Here is an 18,351-nt window from a genome sequence, read left to right on the forward strand (position 1 = left end):
GGGGGAACCAGCAACCAGAGGGCCCACAACAGTCAGGCCTGTGGTGATGGCTGCCTCACAGCGGCCCTGCTGTACCCTGCCGGCCCTGCTTCCTCTCCCGGGCGCCCTCCTGGTCCTCACTAGCCTCCCTCATCCTCTTCCGGGCCCGGGCCCCAAATCTGGTCCGTGGGGGTAACTGTTCCATGTGAAGGACCTTGTGTATCTGCCGGAAAGCCACGAGACGCAGGGCACGCTGTGGACAGCGGAGTCCTGTTAGTGTGTGCCAGCCAGGCCTGGGGGTTCAGGCCTGCTGTGTGCAGGGAGCAGAGCTGTTCTGTTTGTTATGATTTCTGGTGCCAGGCAGGTAGCCTGGGGGATGCCACCTCCAGCTGACGGCACAAGCTGGCATGGAGCCCTTGGGATTCCTTTACTTCCTGGCCAGAGGGACCCTGAATTCTGTGTAAGACACTCGACTACGGTGAAAGTGGGAATGTGTGAAACTTTGAGTATGTGTGACTGGGATACTTCCTTTGGGATGGGAACTCAGGTAGCCCAGGCTAGCCTCAAACTCTCTATGTAGCCAAGGATAGCCTTGAACTTCTGCTCCTCCTGCCTCCACTTCCACTGCTGGGGATGGGGTCTAGGGACCTGTGTATGATGGGAGGACGGGAGGATGGGAGGTGCCTGTGGCCCAGGCCAGTCAGTATACCCTCTGGAGCTGTTTTACACCCCCAGCCCCCCTCCTGGGTCCATGCTCTGTGGGAGGACAGGGACCCATGTACCTGTGCACTGGCTGTTAAGTCTTCTCGTTGCTGTGGGGTCATGGGCTCCAGAGCATCCTGGGGGCCTTTCTCACAGGGATCCTGTAGCCCTGGGCCATCTGAGGGGGGGCACCCTTGTGAGGGACTAGTGGGACACACTGAGCCACCTTGCTATGGCAAGTGACTATACTTGTAGTCTGTGCAGTGTCTGCATTAACCCACAAGCCACATTGGGCAAGGTCTGCCTTGGTAACACACAGCCACCCCTGGGGTGCATTACATGGGCCCCCTGTGGTCTCTTTGTACCTGTGCATGTGTTCATGCCCCAGCCTGTGTGACAGCCCACGTGACAGGCCTGACCTTTGACCCTCCTTTCCCACTCAGAACCACCCATATAGGCACACCTTTCCAGGGCCCACTCCTGTCCCTTCAGAAGGCACTGTGACACTTCCTGCTCTTCAAACTCCTTATGTAGTAGAGGCTGACATTGAACTCCTGACCTTCCTGCCTCAGTCTCCCAAGTGCTGGGGTGACAGGTGTGTGCCAGGACTGTGAAGTACTGGGGACGGGACCCACAGTCTTCAGGCAGGCTAGGCAAGTGCTCAGACCACTGAGCCACAGCCCAGTCCCATGTCGTGACTCCATAGTCAAGCAGAGGCCTGTGGCTTCCCTTGAACCTCATTCATGCTTCAGATGTACTTGGAGTAGGCAGGCACCAGCTGCATCAGCCATAGACGATGATGTAGCCAGTGGTGTGGATGTTGGTGACACATGGTGACTAATGGGCAGCCCTGGCTTGGGCACAAGACAGACTGCTATCCTTGCCATCCTGTTGTGTCCCTAGAGGATGGTGGCACACCTCTGCCCTTCCTGCTGTAGGCTATGGGTCACACGTCCAGTGTGTGTGGGTGACCCGTTCTTCTTGTGCCTATGACTTAGCCTCCCCCACTCCATTCTTGTCGCCATCACTGACCTGTCAGGAGTGCGCCTGTGGCCACATACTCCAGGACCCGCCGCATAGCATCCCCGGGGCTCAAGGGCCGGGGTGCACTGCTCAGCACCTTTTCTACCAGCAGCTCCATGGCCTGAAGGGAACACAGGGATGGGGGGGGGGAAGGGACACAATGGGACACACTGTGGCCAGGCCAGGCCAGGTTCAGGGTCCTATGATAAGGGGTATGAGAGTTCTAGGAACACCCTGGCTCCTTGCTCTGACAGGTATGTGTGACAAGAACACATTTGCCTAGGACACCTGCATTTGCATAGGCTCTGAACTTCACCCCCCAATTTGGCAACAATCAAACATGACAGTGACCCAAGGTGTCTTCTCATTTTGAAGGGCCTGGTGGCATGCGTCTTGTTAGAGCTCCCATCTGCCCACTCTGGGTTAGCCAGGCTGAGTAGTGGGGACTTCCCCTTGTGGTTCTCAACTGTCCCCTTCGGCCTTACCCAGGCAGGAAGAGCCCCCCAGGGGGGCAGGCAGCGACAGAGCTCCCGCAAAACCCTGATGACAATCACACATGGCTGCAGGCCACTGGCTCGAGCCTTGGGGAGGAAACACACTGTTGGTCAGTGGGAGCCTGGGATAGACTGTGGATGGTAACTGTCCCCACTTCAGCCTCCTCATGCTGACCTGGAACCACTTGGCATGACGGAGGGCTGCCAGGGTCTCAAGGCATCTTTCCCGGTCCAGGACATCCTCTGGGTCAGACAGAGAGTCTTGTAGTCCTAGAAGGGACAGAACACTGGGTCCCTTCCTGCTGAATCACAGCCTCACAGGGGGGCCCTGTCCCTCTGCACTGCACACACTGGCCTCAAATGAATAGCCCTCCACACTCAGTTCCCTGAGTGCTGGGATTAAGGGCTGACACTATGCCCAGCACCTACAGTATTTGTATCAAATATTAGACAATACACTGTCAAAATAGGTGACAGCCCTGCAGGTCTGGGACCTGGTCTCAGGAAGGGACACTGTTCCTAAACCACACAGGCTGGGGCATGGCTCAGTGGGGGAGGACTTTCCAAGCATGTACAAAGGCCCTGAACCATCAGCCCTTAGCTCCACCGCCCCAGATTTGACCCCATGTGACCCCATAAGACCCAGAGACACTGAGGCCACCAGGCCTTCCTGCCCAGGACAGGGTGTATCTGCTGCACCCTGGAGACTTAGGGCAGCAAGTTACGGCACACCTCGTTTTATGGAGGGGTCTTCACGCATCAGAGGTGAGGTGGCAGACACAGTGACCTTCACTCCGGGCTCCACACAGGCAGAGATAACAATGTTGGCATCGTGGTCAGATGAAACTTCATACTTGTCTTCTGCCACTATCTGGGTGCAAACATGACATAAGGCCATATGACTCCAGCAAAGAGCCCAGTGTATACAAGTAGGGAATGCTATTGGCACGTGTACCGATTTGTCCACATTTGTGTGCCCGTTGCTAGGAGACCAGGCCCTGTGGTGGGAACTCACATGTGACTTAAGACCCACAGGGGGAGCAAAAGTGGGAACACTGAAGAGCCTTTGTATGTAAAGAGTACCTGTTGCTCAATAAGACAAGCAACTTATTAGAGAAAAAACTGGTGATGAACAAAATACCAGCAGAAAAGGAAGGAAAACAAACGGCCCTTTTCAGTCACCCCTTTGGTCAGACAGAAGGAAACTGTCAAGCTGCCACTGACACCTGTGAGTACAAAATCCAGGATTTACGTGTGTGTGTGTGTGTGTGTGTGTGTGTGTGTGTGTGTGTGTGTGTGTGTGTGCATGCACATGCTGTTACTGGGAATGGAATGGAGAACAGAGGCCAGCACCTGCAAGAAATCACTCCAGGCCCAACCCTGGCTAGAGCTTGCCATCCTTCTGCCTCAGTTCCTGGAATGACGGGTACACAGCCAATTCCTTTCTTTTGTGTGTATCAGGGACAGAGACTTAAGTCAGGCTGTTTCTCAATTGCTTTTCCACCTTGGTTGGTTGTTTGCTTGCTTGTTTTTTGTTTGGTTGCTTTGGTTTTTAGAGACAGGGTTTCTCTGTGTAGCCCTGGCTGTCCTGTAATTCACTCTGTAGATCAGACTAGCCTTGAACTCAGAGATGAGCCTGCCTCTGCCTCCCCAATGCTGGGATTAAAGGCATGAACCACCACCCAGACTATGACTGGCTTTTTACATGGGTTACAGAAATCTGAACTCAGATCCTAATGCATATGTAGGAAGTGATGGAGTCACCTCCCAGCCCTGCAGGTCTCTCCATCCTCTGTACCTGCAGGCTCTGGCTGGGAGCCTGAGGTCCAGCCTTGCTCTTACCGACAGTTCTCGGGGCAGCTCTTGCTTGATCCTCTGTAGAAGGGAGTGTGTGGGCTTCTTGGAGCACAGCAGGGTTAGCTGCACACTGTGGTCCCCACGTAGGACCAGCCCCTTGGCCAGAATGCCAACTCGTACCACACCTTTGAGCATCCTGGGTGGTGGAGGTGCCAGAGTGCTGAGGACACAGAGAGGCAGCACACATCAACAGGGAGGGACAGAAGGCCCTAGGGTGCTGCACTCCTGAGCTCTAGGAACCAGGTCCCTCTGCAGGGGATGCTGGCTGATGGGAATGAAACATACCTTCACCCCCAATATTCACCCTGCAGTCCCATGCAAGCAATCCCATCACTGAAGAGACCAGACATCTACCTATCTATGATCTATCTATCTACCTACCTATCTATCTATCTATGATCTATTTATCTATAATCTATCTATATCTTCTACTTACCTACATACCAACCTACCTATCTATATCTGAAACAATTGCTCTCCATGTAGCCCAGGCTGGCCTCACACTCACAGCAACCTTCCTGTTTCAGCTTCCTGAGTCCTGGATTTATCAGCCCCTACACATGGGGGTGGGCGTGGCAGAGACTTCGCCATGAGAAGCCTTGAGGGGACTTGAGACAAAGGGGGTGGAACAGAGCTTTAACCCTGCGGCACCCATGGCTTGTGGTGCGGCACTAACCTATGCTGGCTGCTCTCCTCGGCCAGTGTGTCCGACACCAGTCTGAGGGCACGTTCTGTGTGGGACACGGCCGTCTGGATGGCCTGCAGCTCCTCCTCAGTGGGGTAGATGGAAGCATGTTTGCACATGACATGCCGGTCGTCGTTGCTCTCTGGCCGGCGCCCTGACTGTGGGGAGAGCTACCCTCATGAAAGGTGAGCTGGGGACAAGACAGCCAGCCCTGGTAGGTCTGTGGAGTATGTACAAGGGCAAGGCAGGCCGCAGGGAGCCTTGGCAGGTAGGGGGTGGCTGTGGCCAGTCTCTGAGCAGCTCCCACAAGGAAACATGTGTGAGGGGCTTGGGTCTGGGTGGGGTGGCTCTCCTCTGACCATGTTCTCCCTTTTGCAGGTCAGAGGCTAGGCCCCTGGGGCATGTCCCCAAGCAAGAGGTCAGCCTTAGGGACCTACTCAGCCTGAGGACAGACGTTTGTGGAGAACTGGAGGGAGGCACAGTGTGGGACAGACATGCATGTGACCTGAGGCTTGGCAGGCATGACATGCCACGCTGGACCCAGGCACTAAATACCCTTCAGGGTCCTGTGCCCTCTGAGCTGGCTCCAGAGGTCTGGTAGGGACTGAGATTCCTACATGACTTATCAGCACCTGGCACCCACCTGACGCCGGGTGGTGGCCATCCCTGGCTTGGCAGTGGGGGTTGGCAGGGCCCAGGTGGGTAATTCAGGTGGCTGTTCATCAACCTGGGGCTGTGAGGGCTCCTTAGGCTGTCTTCTCTGTTCTTCTTGCTGTCTGTTGTGACCAGGTGGGGGACACAGGGATGTGGTCACCAGATAACCCTACAGACACACTCCAGCTCCAGGGACCAAGTCACCACAGAGAGGGTCTAAAGGGGAGCATCAGAGCTCAATGGTGGCATCAGAGGTTGGGGGACATGGAGCATCAGAAGACAGCGGACATGGGAGGTATCAGAAATCAGGGGGTGACAGAGGATGAAGGATTGTGAGGAGGCCAGAGGGACATGACATCATGGTCACCTTAGCTCAGAGTTCCAGCGCCGTGCATCCTCCAGTCTTGCCTGTGCCAGCTGCCGCTGCCTCTGCAGCCGCTTGACTAGCACCCTCTGCATGGGGCCGCAGGGCCGGGCAGCTACCGGAAGTGTAGGGTCCACTTTCTTCTGCAAAGGCAAAACCAGATAGATGGTGATGCCAGGAGGGACAGACAGATGCGGTGGCCACCTAACAGGCACAGAGGAACCCCAACTAACACCCGCCAGCTGTTCTTACAAACTCACAGCTCTACCAGAGTAGCAATGGAAGGGGTGTGCTGAGGGCGTCAGCAGATGACACGCAGTTCACAGCAGCCAAAAGGGGGACTTTGGGAAAGGCCCTGCCAAGGAACTGGGGGCTTAGTTTAGGTGACTAAGACTGCTATGAGGTCACCCCTGGGCCACTGACATTTACACTCTGTCCAGCTAGCCCAAGCACCAGACAGGTCACAAGTGCAGCTCTACAGAGACAGCCACCAAGAGGTGTGCTCTGTCTGCCCAAGTTCAAGCCACATGTGCTCAGCTAGTGAGGAGGTATGACAGCTAGGCACAAGGCTGGGGTTCTCATGTGCCCCAGGTATAGAAAGAACATCTGCAGAATCTCCTGCAGAACTGGACCAGTGAGGATCAAAGCTATGGATGTGTCTGCCCAGCCCCCACCTGTCCATGCACTATCCATGCACCACACACCTCAAGGCCCCTGCCCCTCTCCCTGTTCCTCTTCATTGCGGCTAGGCTCACTTCTCTCCCAGATACCTTACCAGCCATCTTCCCACACCCTATCTCCTGGTCCTGGCTGGCCTCTGGTGCCCCTGCTGGACATACCCTGTACTGCAGCCGGTGCCGGCGTCCAGTCAGGTGCATGTCTCTAGCATTGCGGTCATTGAAGTTGCATTCACAGAGCTTACATCGGAAGCGGATCACCTTCCCCTCATCACTGCGCATCTGGGACAGAACACAGCCTAGCTTTCCACTGCACTGGAGGACGCTGGGCCTCCTTGGGGGCAGTGGCTGGCAGGGTGGTGACGCTCCACAAAGCTGGTGTTGGAAGCCCAGGTTCTGCCCCAGACCTAGTCCCTTCCTCCCCCAGTAGCACCAAAGGGTGCAAGAGTCCACATCCCATGATGCCTTTGCTGGCTGCCAGGCACTTTCTTTGGTCCCCCATGGCTTCTGTCTAATGCACTTGACCAAGTGGCAGGCTACTACATTTGTCCCTAGCTGGTGAGCCCTGCACTGGACAAAGTGTAAGGTTCAGGAACACGTGGATAGAAGACCTGTCACTGTCACTTTGCACACACCCATATGAGGGACACCCTAGTGCTGTTGGGGCAGTCTGGCAGGTAGGGGCCATGGAGTGGACTCTGAATGGAGAAGGATCTGTCCATCCTGGGTGTCTGCATGGTGGCCAGCAAGGACACTCCTTGGTCTGGCATTTAGAATCCAGGATCTCAGGGTGGAAGGGATCTGGCTGGTTCTCCTAGGAAAGGCTGGCCAGGGTGTGGAAGCCACCTGAGATGAACAGGGCTTAGGTCTCTGGTGTCCCAGCCTGGCCTCAGTGGGCCCCTGAGGTTGGACAGGAGGGTCTTGGTGCCTGGCTAAACTCTCCCAGCCCAGCTACTCTTGGCACTCCCTGAGTTGGTGTGACAGCACCTGGTGAGCCACAGTCGCCACTGTCACAACCACCACAGGCCAATCTCAACAGACCCTGGGCCCTCTGCTACCAGGACTCAGTGTCCAGCAGCTTCACTGACCTCTTCCACGTACTCTGTGCCCACTGGCTCGATGTTCCCATAGGTCCCTGAAGCTTCCCCAGGGCATCTCCTGATGGCCTCTGCCTTGGTGTATGATGGTCTCTTTTCTCCAGGTCGGATATGCACTGTCTGGAGCTCAGGTGGCCCTGCCAGAAACCATGGCTGGCTGCAAACCAAGGCTCTCCCCATCCCTTTCCCATAATGCCATGGGAATCTGAACCAGAGAGGCAGTGGCCCCTTCCTCCCTCCTGTGGAAACTGTTACCAGCAACATGGAGTCATGTAGCCATGGAAGGGTAGGTGTAATGTCACAGGTCTATGTGGTAACACAACTCAGTACGAGGAGAGTGAGCTACCCCGCACATTGCCACTGACTAACAAAGACTGGTCACCTCGAGGGAGCACTAAAGGACAGGGACCTTTTATTCAAACTAAGTTTCCACAGAGCTGATGGCACACACCCTGCTCATAAGACTGAAGCAGGGGAATCACCAGTTCCAGGTCACCATGGGCCACACACTGAGATCCTGTCTCAAAAACCAAGAGATAACTGGGCGGTGACATAAGTTCTAAATCCCAGCACTTGGGAAGCAGACACAGGTGGATCTGAATTCAAGTCTAGTCTGGGCTACAAAGCCAGAAAAAGCTCCATGACAGCTAGGGACCCTATCTATACAAAGAAACCCTGTCTAAAAAAACAAAACCAAACAAAGAGACCCCCCCAAAATATCTAAAAGCTGGGGGTGTGGTCAAAGACCTGCCTAGAATCCCCCAGTGAGGGGCTGTGGATATGGTCAACTGCTCACATGTACAGAACTGGAGAGACCTGTACCCTTGCGTGAGGCTGTTGATCCTTTGGCTGGTGCTGGCCGGCCTGAGGTGTGTGAGCTGTGACTGGTGTGAGCTTCATGCTTGACTGAGATCTCAGAGGTGCTGTCGGAGCCTCGGGTGTAGGTGACACTCCGTGGTGTGGGCTCGGAAGGAATGGGCTTTCCTAGCTTGGTGTGCAACTTGAAGACCTGCAATGGACCCCACAGCCCTCAGTCAAGAGCAAATTTAGGAAACAAACTGAACTTGCTGCTGGAGTGGAATGTCGGGGCCATGCCCTGATTCCTGTAGAACCACCCCCGTACCTCAAAAAAATCCTCCTGGAGCCACCTGCTGCCTATGGTCCTATTGATGTCTCCTACCTCTAGGACAGCCTTCTCTCTGGCTCCCAAGCTGGAGTAGTCAGTGACTGTGTGTGCATGGATGTGTGACTTGAGGGACCCTTGCTGAGACACACACACATGTCCTAGATACACCCAGACTCAGGCCACAGTGCCCCCACCCAAGGTCTCTACCTCCAGTCATATCAGCACACTCAGTCAATACGCCCAACCCCGCTGTGGCCCCTCCAGCTGCCCCTGCCCAGCGTTCACAGCTGGCCTGGGAGGCTCATACCTTCTGGTGCCTGGCTCCCCTCATGTGGGCAGCATAGGCATCCGCCCCAGTGCAGGACACGCCACAGAGTCCACAGTGCAGGCTCTGGGACCCTCTTGGGCCTCCGCTGGGCTGTGCGCCTGTCCTCTGAGCAGCCTGTTTTTTCCGGTGCTTCTGTCCTTCCAGGTGGTCTCGATAGGTCTGGGACAAAGTGAGGTGGTCTCAGTGGGTGGCCCCACCAGGAACCACACAGCTATCATCTGGGAGCTCAGGGGGCCACACAGTCCCTGGTTTCCTTCCACTACTTGTGCCCAAGAAATGAGTGACGGTCCTTAGTTGGAAGAGGCAGGGCGCATCGCCCTCTCCCCTGACCGAAAGTCCAACCGGGTTTCTCAAGAAAATATTCACCAAAGGTCAAGTATTTTGTCTGGGAACAGGGGCCTGCCACCAATGAAACCTGGCTTTTCCAGTCTGGGGCTGAGGTTCAGGACAAAGGCCTTAGTTTTATCCCCAGGAGCCAGATGTGGGGTTGCAAGCCTATCCTCTGAGGACTCAAAAGTATGTATGAGTGTGGCGTGTGTCTGTGCATCTGGGTGTGTGTGTATGTATGTATATATATATATATATATATATATATATATATATATATATATATCTGTGTATAGTGTATATCTGTGTGTGTGTTTCTGTGTGTCTCTGTGTGTGGTGTGGTGTGTGTGTGTATCTGTGTGTCAATCTGTATTTGGTGTGTGTGGTGTGTGTGTATCTGTGTGTGGTGTATGTCTATGTGTGGTATGTATCTCTGTGTGTGTGTGTGTGTGTGTGTGTGTATCTGTGTGTGGTGTATGTCTATGTGTGGTATGTATCTGTGTGTGTATCTGTGTGTGGTGTATGTCCGTCCATGTGTGGTGTGTATCTCTGTGCGTGGTGTGTGTATCTCTGTGCGTGGTGTATGTCTATGTGTGGTATGTATCTGTGTGTGTGGTGTGTGTGTATATCTGTGTGTGGTGTATGTCCGTCCATGTGTGGTATGTATCTCTGTGTGTGTGTGTAATCTGTGTAGTAAGTATCTCTGGATGCCAGCCTATCATTCTGACAGGTTATCTCTCATTGCTTTCTTTTCCATCACATTGTTAGTAAATTTAATTGAATTCTGCATGGGGTGTTGCCTGTGTGTGATTGTGCCCGCATGGCCAGCAGAGGGAGCTGGTCCCTGGAACAGTAATTATAGGGTATAGAACACATCAGGTGGGTGCTGGGAATAACCTGGGGCCTGAGGAAGACTGGCTGAAACCGGGCTCACATAACCTAGGTTGGCCTCAACCTGAGCATGTAGCTGAGGATGACCTGAATTCCTAATCCCCACCTCTCTCACCCCTAACTCCACCTCACCCCTGCTCCACTTCGGATGCAACAGGCCTGCACCACACCTGCCACTGTTTTTGATAGATGGTGACACTGGGCCACCCACTAGCAGTCCTGACCTGCGGCCCCGCACAGCTGACCCTGCAGACCTCGCAGTAGTGCATGGAGGGTGGCCTGGGGCACGCCTTGGGCTTCGGCAGTCCATCCAGGAACGGCAGCGTGTCACTTGTAAAGCTGGGGTCCCAAGGCCCAAGGCCTGGGCCACCCCAGGGGTCTGAGCCCACAGATGTGGTTGGGGAGGCCTGCTGCTTCTGGGGAACCCGCTGAGACTTCAGTGGGCGGTCAGAGCAGTGGGAGCTTGGGCCTAGGAGGGAGAGAGATAGAACACTTAGCCAGGCTTGCCCAGAGCAGGTCCCCTCCAGGGAGTGGATGCCTCACAGGGGATAGAGTGGGCCAAGGTGGGTACAGTAGTCCAGGTTGGACACTCATGACCACTGTGGCACCAGGACAAGTCAAGCTGGTGGGTCAGCCTTCTCTGAATGGGCCAGACTGTCTGCAATGGCTTCGAGCCTGTGGCCTCCTGTGGCCCCCAGGGAGAGTTTTTGGCCGGGCTACAGCTCAGTTCAAAACTCAATGCAATTTAAAAGCTGACACTGGAGCTGACAAGATGGCTCAGTTGATAAAGGGGCTTGTGGCCAAGCCTGCTGTCCAGACTCCACTTCTGGGACCCACATAATAGAAAAACCTCCTGAAAGTTGTCCTCTGCCCTCCACATGCACCAACAGGAACACAGCGAAAAGTAAATGGTATAAAAACAAACATAAAAAGACATAAGACTGCTATGTGGTGGTGGCACTCAGGAGGCAGAGGCAGGAGGATCTCTGTGAGTTCGAGGCCAGCCTGGTCTACAGAGCTAGTTCCCGGATAGCCAGGATATACAAAGAAACCCTGCCTCAAAAAAACAAAACACAAACAAACAATGGGAGTCTAGCCAGAAGGTGCCCTGCTTGCTCTTGTCCAGCACAGGCCTGTCATGTGTGCTCTATACTGAGCCAGAGTGGTCCCTGTGAGGTTCATGGCTACCCTGGCCCCTCAGAGACCTGACACCCACCTGGCCGGCAGAGTGAAGCTGTGGCTGGCTGCTCTGAGGTGTTCTCACACCCCCTGGTCCCCTCTGACTCTCGGCAGCTGTGACCATCCTGTTGCAGAATTCCACGGAACACAGAAAAAAGGAAGCAGCTCAGTGGGGTGGGTGAGGCACTGGGGACACTGGGGTGGGAGGACACACTGGGGACAGTGGGATGGGCCACTGAGGGGTCTGTGTGATTAAACATGGGAGGGGCAGTGCTCTATGGCGTGAACCCTGTTCGTGTAATGTATTTTGACAGAACAGGGTCTCATAGCCCAGGCTGCCTGGGGCTACCACATAGCCTTGTGACCTTGAACTCCTGACTCTCCAGGAGCTGGCCCTAGGCCCTGTGTATGTAATGCTGGCTATGGGCAAGTGTGCTGCCCACTGAGCTACATTCCCAGCCATTAAAAAACTAACTTCATGTGTTTATGAATTCACTGTGTGTGTGCATATACATGAGTAAGCATGGGGTGTCACAGTATACATGCAGAGGTCAGAAGACAATTCATGAGAGTCAGCTTCTTTCCACTCCATGGGTCCTAGGGATCAAATGCTGGCCATCAAATTTAGTAGCAAGTGCCTTTACCTACTGGCCATCTTGCCAGACCCATATTTTTTTTTCCATTTATTTATTTTTTACAAGACAGGGTTTCTCTGTATAGCCCTGGCTGTCCTGGAACTCACTGTAGACCAGGCTGGCCTCGAACTCACAGAGATCCTCCTGCCTCTGCCTCCTGAGTGCTGGGATTAAAGGAGTGCACCACCACACCTGGACCCTAGTTTTGCTTTTTTTGAGGCAGTATCACCCCACCCCAGGATAGACTCAACTCCCTAAACAAATGGTGGGCCTGAGACACTGTTCTAGTGACACTGAGGCAGGGCTGAAAGAGAAATTAGGAGCACACAAGAAGGGAAAGGAAACCCCTTGCCATGGATGGCAGGGCCTCCTGTGACGCACACCCCAGGCACCACAGACATGGGCATCAACCATAGTTATCCCTGTGACCTTCAATTCTGCTGCCCTTCAGAACCATCCAGGGCTGAGGTGGCACTCAAAGGCCACCAAAGCCTCCAAGACTCCGGAGAAAGCCCAAGCTGTACGGGTGTGACCGTTTCCTCCTGAGCTCCCCATCGCAGCCCTCCTGCTTGTGCCCCTTACTGAAATCTCTTGAATGACAGTCCCAATTCTGATACATGACCACCCAGCCCCAAAATTCTTCTCAGCGTGGAAGGAGTCCAGGTCTGGCCTGAGTCAAGGCACTCCCAAATGTTGGCAATGTGAGCCAGGGATGAGAGCTGCGTGGCAAGCACCAAGTCCTGGCACCCCATAATCACTGTCTGCTGGGGGAGATTCTCAGAATCACTCAGGCTCTTCCTGGGGCCACCGCCTGGCTGGGCCACAGCTCTGTACACCTTGGTGTCTTCAGAAATCCTTCTGGGCTCCTTGGGAGGTGTCATCGTAGTGGCTCCTGTTACCCCAGAGCAGGTCCCTAGAAACGCAACTCTGACATAGCTGATATCAGAGACACCATGCATGTCCCCACATGACACACATTTCCTTGTGGTGTGGAGGTCTGGAGATACTCAGTGGCTAGAGCACAAGCTGCTCCCACAGAGGACCCATTTCAGTTCCCAGCACCCGCATGGCAGCTCACAACCATCTGTGACTCCAGCTCCAGGAGGTCTGACACCCTCTTCCAGCCTTCATGGGCACTGAACATACGTGGTATCATACAAACATACAGGCAACACATTCATATATAAAAATAAAATAAAACCTTGTTGCATGAGGTGGTACCTGGTGGGTAGATGCAGTAGTGGCCATGGGGACAGGATCCTGGGGACGGCTGTTGGATATGGAGTCCTGGCTGGAGTGAGGCTGGGGGCAGCCATACCCCGCTTGGACTCCGCCTCCGGGTGCAGGTGGCTGGGTGGCAGGGGCCAGGGCCCGGTTGGCATTGCTGTCCGTTCCAGGGGTGCACTGCATGGCACAGCTGGCCCCAGCAGCCGGGAGGAGTGAAGCTGAGAAGGGCTTGGTGCTGGGGCCACCAGGGCACAAAAGGTAGAGGGGTTAACAGGGACTCTGAGATACATGCTCCCAGGGCAGCGACTTGGCCAGGCCAGCCTCTCACTCCTATGTGGCCACAGACCACATTGTCCTGCAGCTCACACTAACTAGATGGCTTGGTCAGCAAGCCCTAGAGATACTCTTATGTCTGCCTCCTGACACCAGGTACATAGGTGTGTGTCATCGTCGATGGATGCTGGGGATTCGAACTCAAGTCTTTACACTTGTGCGGCAGGCTCCATATCCACAATTATAGCCCAAGAAACTCAGGTAGGGTGAGCATACCTGCAAGCAGGCATGGTGGTGCAGGCCTGGCTATCCCAGCTATTCTGGAGGCTGGAAGACTGTGAGCTCTGGGCTAGCCTATGATATGTTGAGTTGTTGTGTTTTTATTTTATGCATGTACCATGTGTGTGGCTGGTGCCCACAGGGGCCAGCAGAGGGCGCCAGGTTCCATCACTGAAGGTGGAAACAGTGAAGCAATGTGAATGGCAAGAATAGGCAGCCACTGAACTTCATTCAGCAAGGCCCCCAGTGCCTTGAACACTGGGAAGACAGCACCAACAGCCACCAAGTGCAGCTGTCCTTTCCAGGAAGGACCTCCTGGGCCACTGGGGATGTGATTCCATTGTTTGCTCCACAGTGGAGGTTCACCAGGGACTACTGATTCCTGCTTTCACCTCCAAAGTGCTGAGAGGGGTTCTGCTAATGTGTGCTCTACCCACCAGTGGCCACCAGGGACGCTGAACTCAGAGACCCCAGGTGGGAGCAGAAGAACGCACATGCCACGATGATGTCGATCAGTGTGAGTTCTGAATCAGTAAAAACTGGGGTCACAGCAGAGGATTCTGAGGCACTTGCTCACGGGCTCCCTGAGGAGTCGGAGGTGGGGGCACATGCAGGGTTCAAAAACTGGGCCTGGCTTAGAAGATGCCAGGACCAGGGCAGGTGACAGCTAGCAGGCTGGGCTGCCTGAAGGACAGTGGTCCTAGTGACAGGCTCCAAGGAACAGGTAGTGGACACCCCTTTTCCTGGGCAGTTTCTGGTCAATTTGACACAAGCTGGAGTCATCAGAGAGCCTCAATCAAGAAAACTCTCAAGACTAGGCTTTATTCAAGTCTGGAGGGCATTTTCTGAGTGATTGATGGGGAGGGTTCCACCCACTGTGGGTGGGGCCACTCCTGGGCTGGGCTGGTTATCCTGGGTTCTAGAAGAAAGCAAGTGAGCAAGCTATGAGGAGCAGGCGCCCTCCATGGCCTCTGCATCAGCTGCTGCCTCCAGGTCCCTGGTGCCTTCAATGAGGGACAGTGAACTAAAGGGTCTCCTTCCCAAAGACTTTTGGTCACTGTGTTTCGACACAGACCCTGACTAAGAGAGAAATGGGTGCCAGGTTCGTGGGGTTTGCTGAGACAGACCTGCAATGTCCTGGGGAGGACTGGGGAAGCCACGGAGCGCTCACCACCCCCAGAGAACTAAGAGGACGCTCTCACAGACAGCATCGAGAGTGGTACAGCCGGTACAGGCCTGGCTTGTGAAGTATGGAAGGAAGGCCCTGAGGTGACATTTGCAGTTCTGAATTAAGAATGTGTGGCCCTGATAGCTGAAGCTAAAGACTCGGCTATGATGAGTAAGGACCCAGCAGCACTGAGGTAAAACTTTCTGGGGAGTGTCTCCTGAGAGTCTGTGATCCAGAGGTGGCCAAAGCTGACACTTGGTAATATGTTAGCGTCGCCCAGGTGGTACTGGTTTTGAAGGCATGAAGGCGTTATGGACAGCATAGACGTTTGACACTATGAGAGGCCAGGAAAGGCCACTGTGCAGGTGGAGCCTCGGTGGCAGCTGAAGGCCCAGGACTGAAGGGATCACGCAAAGAAATGGGAGCTTCACAGAAGGAGAGTCTATGAGAGGCTAAAGGTGAAAGTGCAGCCCGGCTGCAGCAGAAGAGCCCAGCATGTTAGAGATGCCAGTGCCGTGGGATAACCACCAAGAACAGGAATAGCAATGAAGTGGAGGCAGCCTGAGCCTAGAAGAGGAGCCCTGTGTGCTGCAGAGGGCGGGGCTGGAGAAGTGATCCAGCCCTTGGAGGAGCCCAGAAGATGGGAGTCCTAGACATTGGACATTGAGTTGTTTACACTATTGGAGTTTGGTTTTACCTTGTTCCAGTTGGCACTGTGCACTGGTTCTTTCCTCTTCTAATAAGAAAGAGTTAGTTTTTTGATTTTACAGGAGTCCACAGTTGAGAGTCTTTGAATTTTTAAAGACATTTTGGAGTTTTACAGACTTCAGATTTCATTAGTTATTATTATTACTATTGTTGGTGTTCTTATTTTGTTATTTGTTTTGTTTTGTCTGTTTTGTTTTTGTTTTGTTTTTGTTTTTTGAGACAGGGTTTCTCTGTATAGCCCTGGCTGTCCTGGAACTCACTCTGTAGACCAGGCTGGCCTTGAATTCACAGAGATCTGTCTGCCTCTGCCTCCTGTGAGCTGGAATTAAAGGCGTACGCCACCACTGTCTGCCTCAGTTACTGATTTCCAAAGACCAGAGCCTCACTTCATCAGAACACCCAATCCATACCCACCTGAAGGGTTCCCCATCCATCATATACCTGAACCCCCAATCCATACCCACCTGGAGGGTCCTCCATCAGGAACCAGGGCTCCCCCTACATCCCCATCTAGAGGGTCCCCATCTACTAGACATCAGAACTCCTGACTGGTTCCCTGCCCTGTCGACTCTCTCATCCACAGGGACCAAAACTCCTTCCTCCTCCCCATCTGGAGGATTCCCCCATCCATTAGACATCAAAGCCCCAGGCTCCATCCCCTTCAGGAGTGTCCCCAGATACTAGACACCAGAACCTCTGCCTCTATCCCAGTGGAGGATCCCCCATTCATTAAACATCAGAAACCCAAATCTGTTCATCAGACTCCAGAACCCCACCCCCCACCCTATCCGCATTGGAAGCTTCCCCAAGGTCTCAAGTCCTCTCAGAGGTCAGTCCCCTCTCCCTGCTCTGTCTTCCAGTCCCCATCCTCCCCAACCCAAGTCGGTCCCTCCTAGGCTGGCCGGGTCCCCACGGGGTCCCCGCCCCCACCCAGCCCATCATTCCATGTTACCCCGCCCCGCCCTCCCGCGGACCCCAGGGACCGTCGCCCCGCCCCGGGCCCGCCCCGCTCCCCGCGGCTCATCACCGCTTCCCGCGGGATTGGGGCACCCCGCCGCCCGCGGGACTCGTTACCTGGACGACGGGCCGGCGCCCTGCGCGAGCCCGGTAGAGCTGCTGGCCGCCATGTCCGCGTCCTCCCCGAGCCCGCGGGAGTGACGTCACGGCACTGCTCCCGACGAATCTCCTCGTACCCGTCCAAGCCCCGCCCAGGACCCGCCCCCGTCCCCGCCCCCGCCCGAACCTACCATCCCGAACCACTGAGGGACTCAGCCAGGTCACGCCCACTGGCCAAGCCCCGCCCCTCCCGGACACACCATCCCTTCCCCTTTCACAAGCCCCGCCCCTGCTCCGACCGCTCACCCACCGTGGTCCCCTGTGATGATGAAAGGACTACTTGGGAAAGTCGGTGCCTCACACCCGCCACCCGCCACGCGCCCCGTGGGACCGAGCTCCAGCTGTGGGGCCTGGCCGCAAGCCCCTTACCTGCTGGTCCACATCAGCAGCCTGCTGCGACCTCTCTGTGAAGCCAGGCGGAGGGCGGGAGCCCCAAGGCTAAGAGGGCACGTGGGTGGCATGTGACCTTCCCTGTCCTGAGCAGCCCCTTAGCCCCACGACTTTCTAGAAGGCTGCGGCAATTTCTCTGGATTACATATGATCTTTTCTACTATTATTTATTACAAACCTTGTGCCCTTGATTTCTGTCCCCAGGAGTCCCCAACGGCATCAGGCATACAAACGACTGGTTGTCCTGGAACTTGTTCTAGAAGTGTGCACACTGACTTATCCGTACTGAAGGAAACACAAAATGGAGTATTACTCAACCCAGAAGAAGGAAGGAAACCCGGAGACATGCTCCAACAGGGATGGATGTCCCTTGAGGACAGCATGTCAGTGTCATAAGCCCTAAACAGAGGGCAAGTCCCACTCCCGGGAGGTCCCTGAAGTCGTCAGACCCTCAAAGTAGGTGATGGAGTCAGTGTGGGATGGGAAGGCAGCTGCAGGATGGGGAGATGGTAAGTTCTGGAGATAGATGGTGGGGACGTCCACATTGACATGAATGAACTTCGTGCTCACTGAGAAAAGCCACATCATGTGGGAACCCATAGTGGGAAATGCCTAGAGCAAACTAACGCAGAGAGAGGCAGCAGTGGCCTATCTGGTGCACACTCACACGTCAATTATAAGAAAGCGCAGACCCTGTGGCGGGACGGATTTTATGTTCTCACTACAAGCGCAGACACAACCTCGGAGGTCCACTCCAGTTCAACAAAGTGATGGGTGGGAGCTTAAGCCCGGAGCTTGTATTCTCTTATACTTTTAGGGATCAAAGTCTGGGCATTGGCTCTTTATGGACTCAGGGAGCATCATTCTATTTTCTAGAGGAATGACAGTTCTCAGCCTCTACACGGAAACCCCATCTACCCAGCATCCCCAGCCCCTCACTAGGGGATTCTAGGCACCGACTCCACCCTGACCACGCCCCCAGCCTCTCACTAGGGATTCCAGGCGGGGCTCCACCCTGACCACGCCCCAGCCCCTCACTCGGGGACTAAGCGGGACTTCACCCTGACCATGCCCCAGCCTCTCACTAGGCGGGACTCTACCCTGACCACCCTCCAGCCCCTCACTAGAGGATTGTAGGCGGGGCTCCACCCTGATCACGCCTCTATCCCCTC

General features: G+C 54.8%; 1 protein-coding gene across 1 annotated transcript; it reads right to left on the reverse strand.

Annotated features, from left to right (window-relative positions):
- Positions 1 to 29: 29 nt before the first annotated feature.
- Positions 30 to 16,894, reverse strand: Zfr2 (zinc finger RNA binding protein 2). Its single transcript, XM_051177321.1, has 18 exons — positions 16,748 to 16,894; positions 13,240 to 13,480; positions 11,421 to 11,508; positions 10,429 to 10,673; positions 8,966 to 9,145; positions 8,355 to 8,541; positions 7,524 to 7,669; positions 6,598 to 6,717; positions 5,762 to 5,901; positions 5,384 to 5,516; positions 4,732 to 4,898; positions 4,041 to 4,215; positions 2,931 to 3,069; positions 2,374 to 2,468; positions 2,190 to 2,285; positions 1,714 to 1,825; positions 762 to 859; positions 30 to 232 (listed from the first exon to the last, which is right to left on the reverse strand). The coding sequence occupies exons 1-18, from the start codon at positions 16,798 to 16,800 to the stop codon at positions 56 to 58; spliced, it is 2,592 nt and encodes an 863-aa protein (XP_051033278.1). The 5' UTR covers positions 16,801 to 16,894; the 3' UTR covers positions 30 to 55.
- Positions 16,895 to 18,351: the final 1,457 nt, after the last annotated feature.

The sequence above is a fragment of the Phodopus roborovskii genome, unplaced genomic scaffold (assembly GCF_943737965.1).
Source record: "Phodopus roborovskii unplaced genomic scaffold, PHOROB, whole genome shotgun sequence".
Classification (NCBI taxonomy): domain Eukaryota; kingdom Metazoa; phylum Chordata; class Mammalia; order Rodentia; family Cricetidae; genus Phodopus; species Phodopus roborovskii.

What these genes read in the sequence shown, in the direction of transcription:
- Zfr2 (XM_051177321.1), bottom strand. Translation starts at nt 16,800, where the DNA reads ATGGCGGCCAGCAGCTCTACCGGGCTCGCGCAGGGCGCCGGCCCGTCG. An exon ending in GAGGAGAGCAGCCAGCATAG is followed by an intron (nt 4,216 to 4,731) that starts GTTAGTGCCGCA and finishes CTGTGTCCTCAG; the next exon opens with CACTCTGGCACCTCCACCAC. An exon ending in AGACCCCTCCATAAAACGAG is followed by an intron (nt 2,469 to 2,930) that starts GTGTGCCGTAAC and finishes TGTCCCTTCTAG; the next exon opens with GACTACAAGACTCTCTGTCT.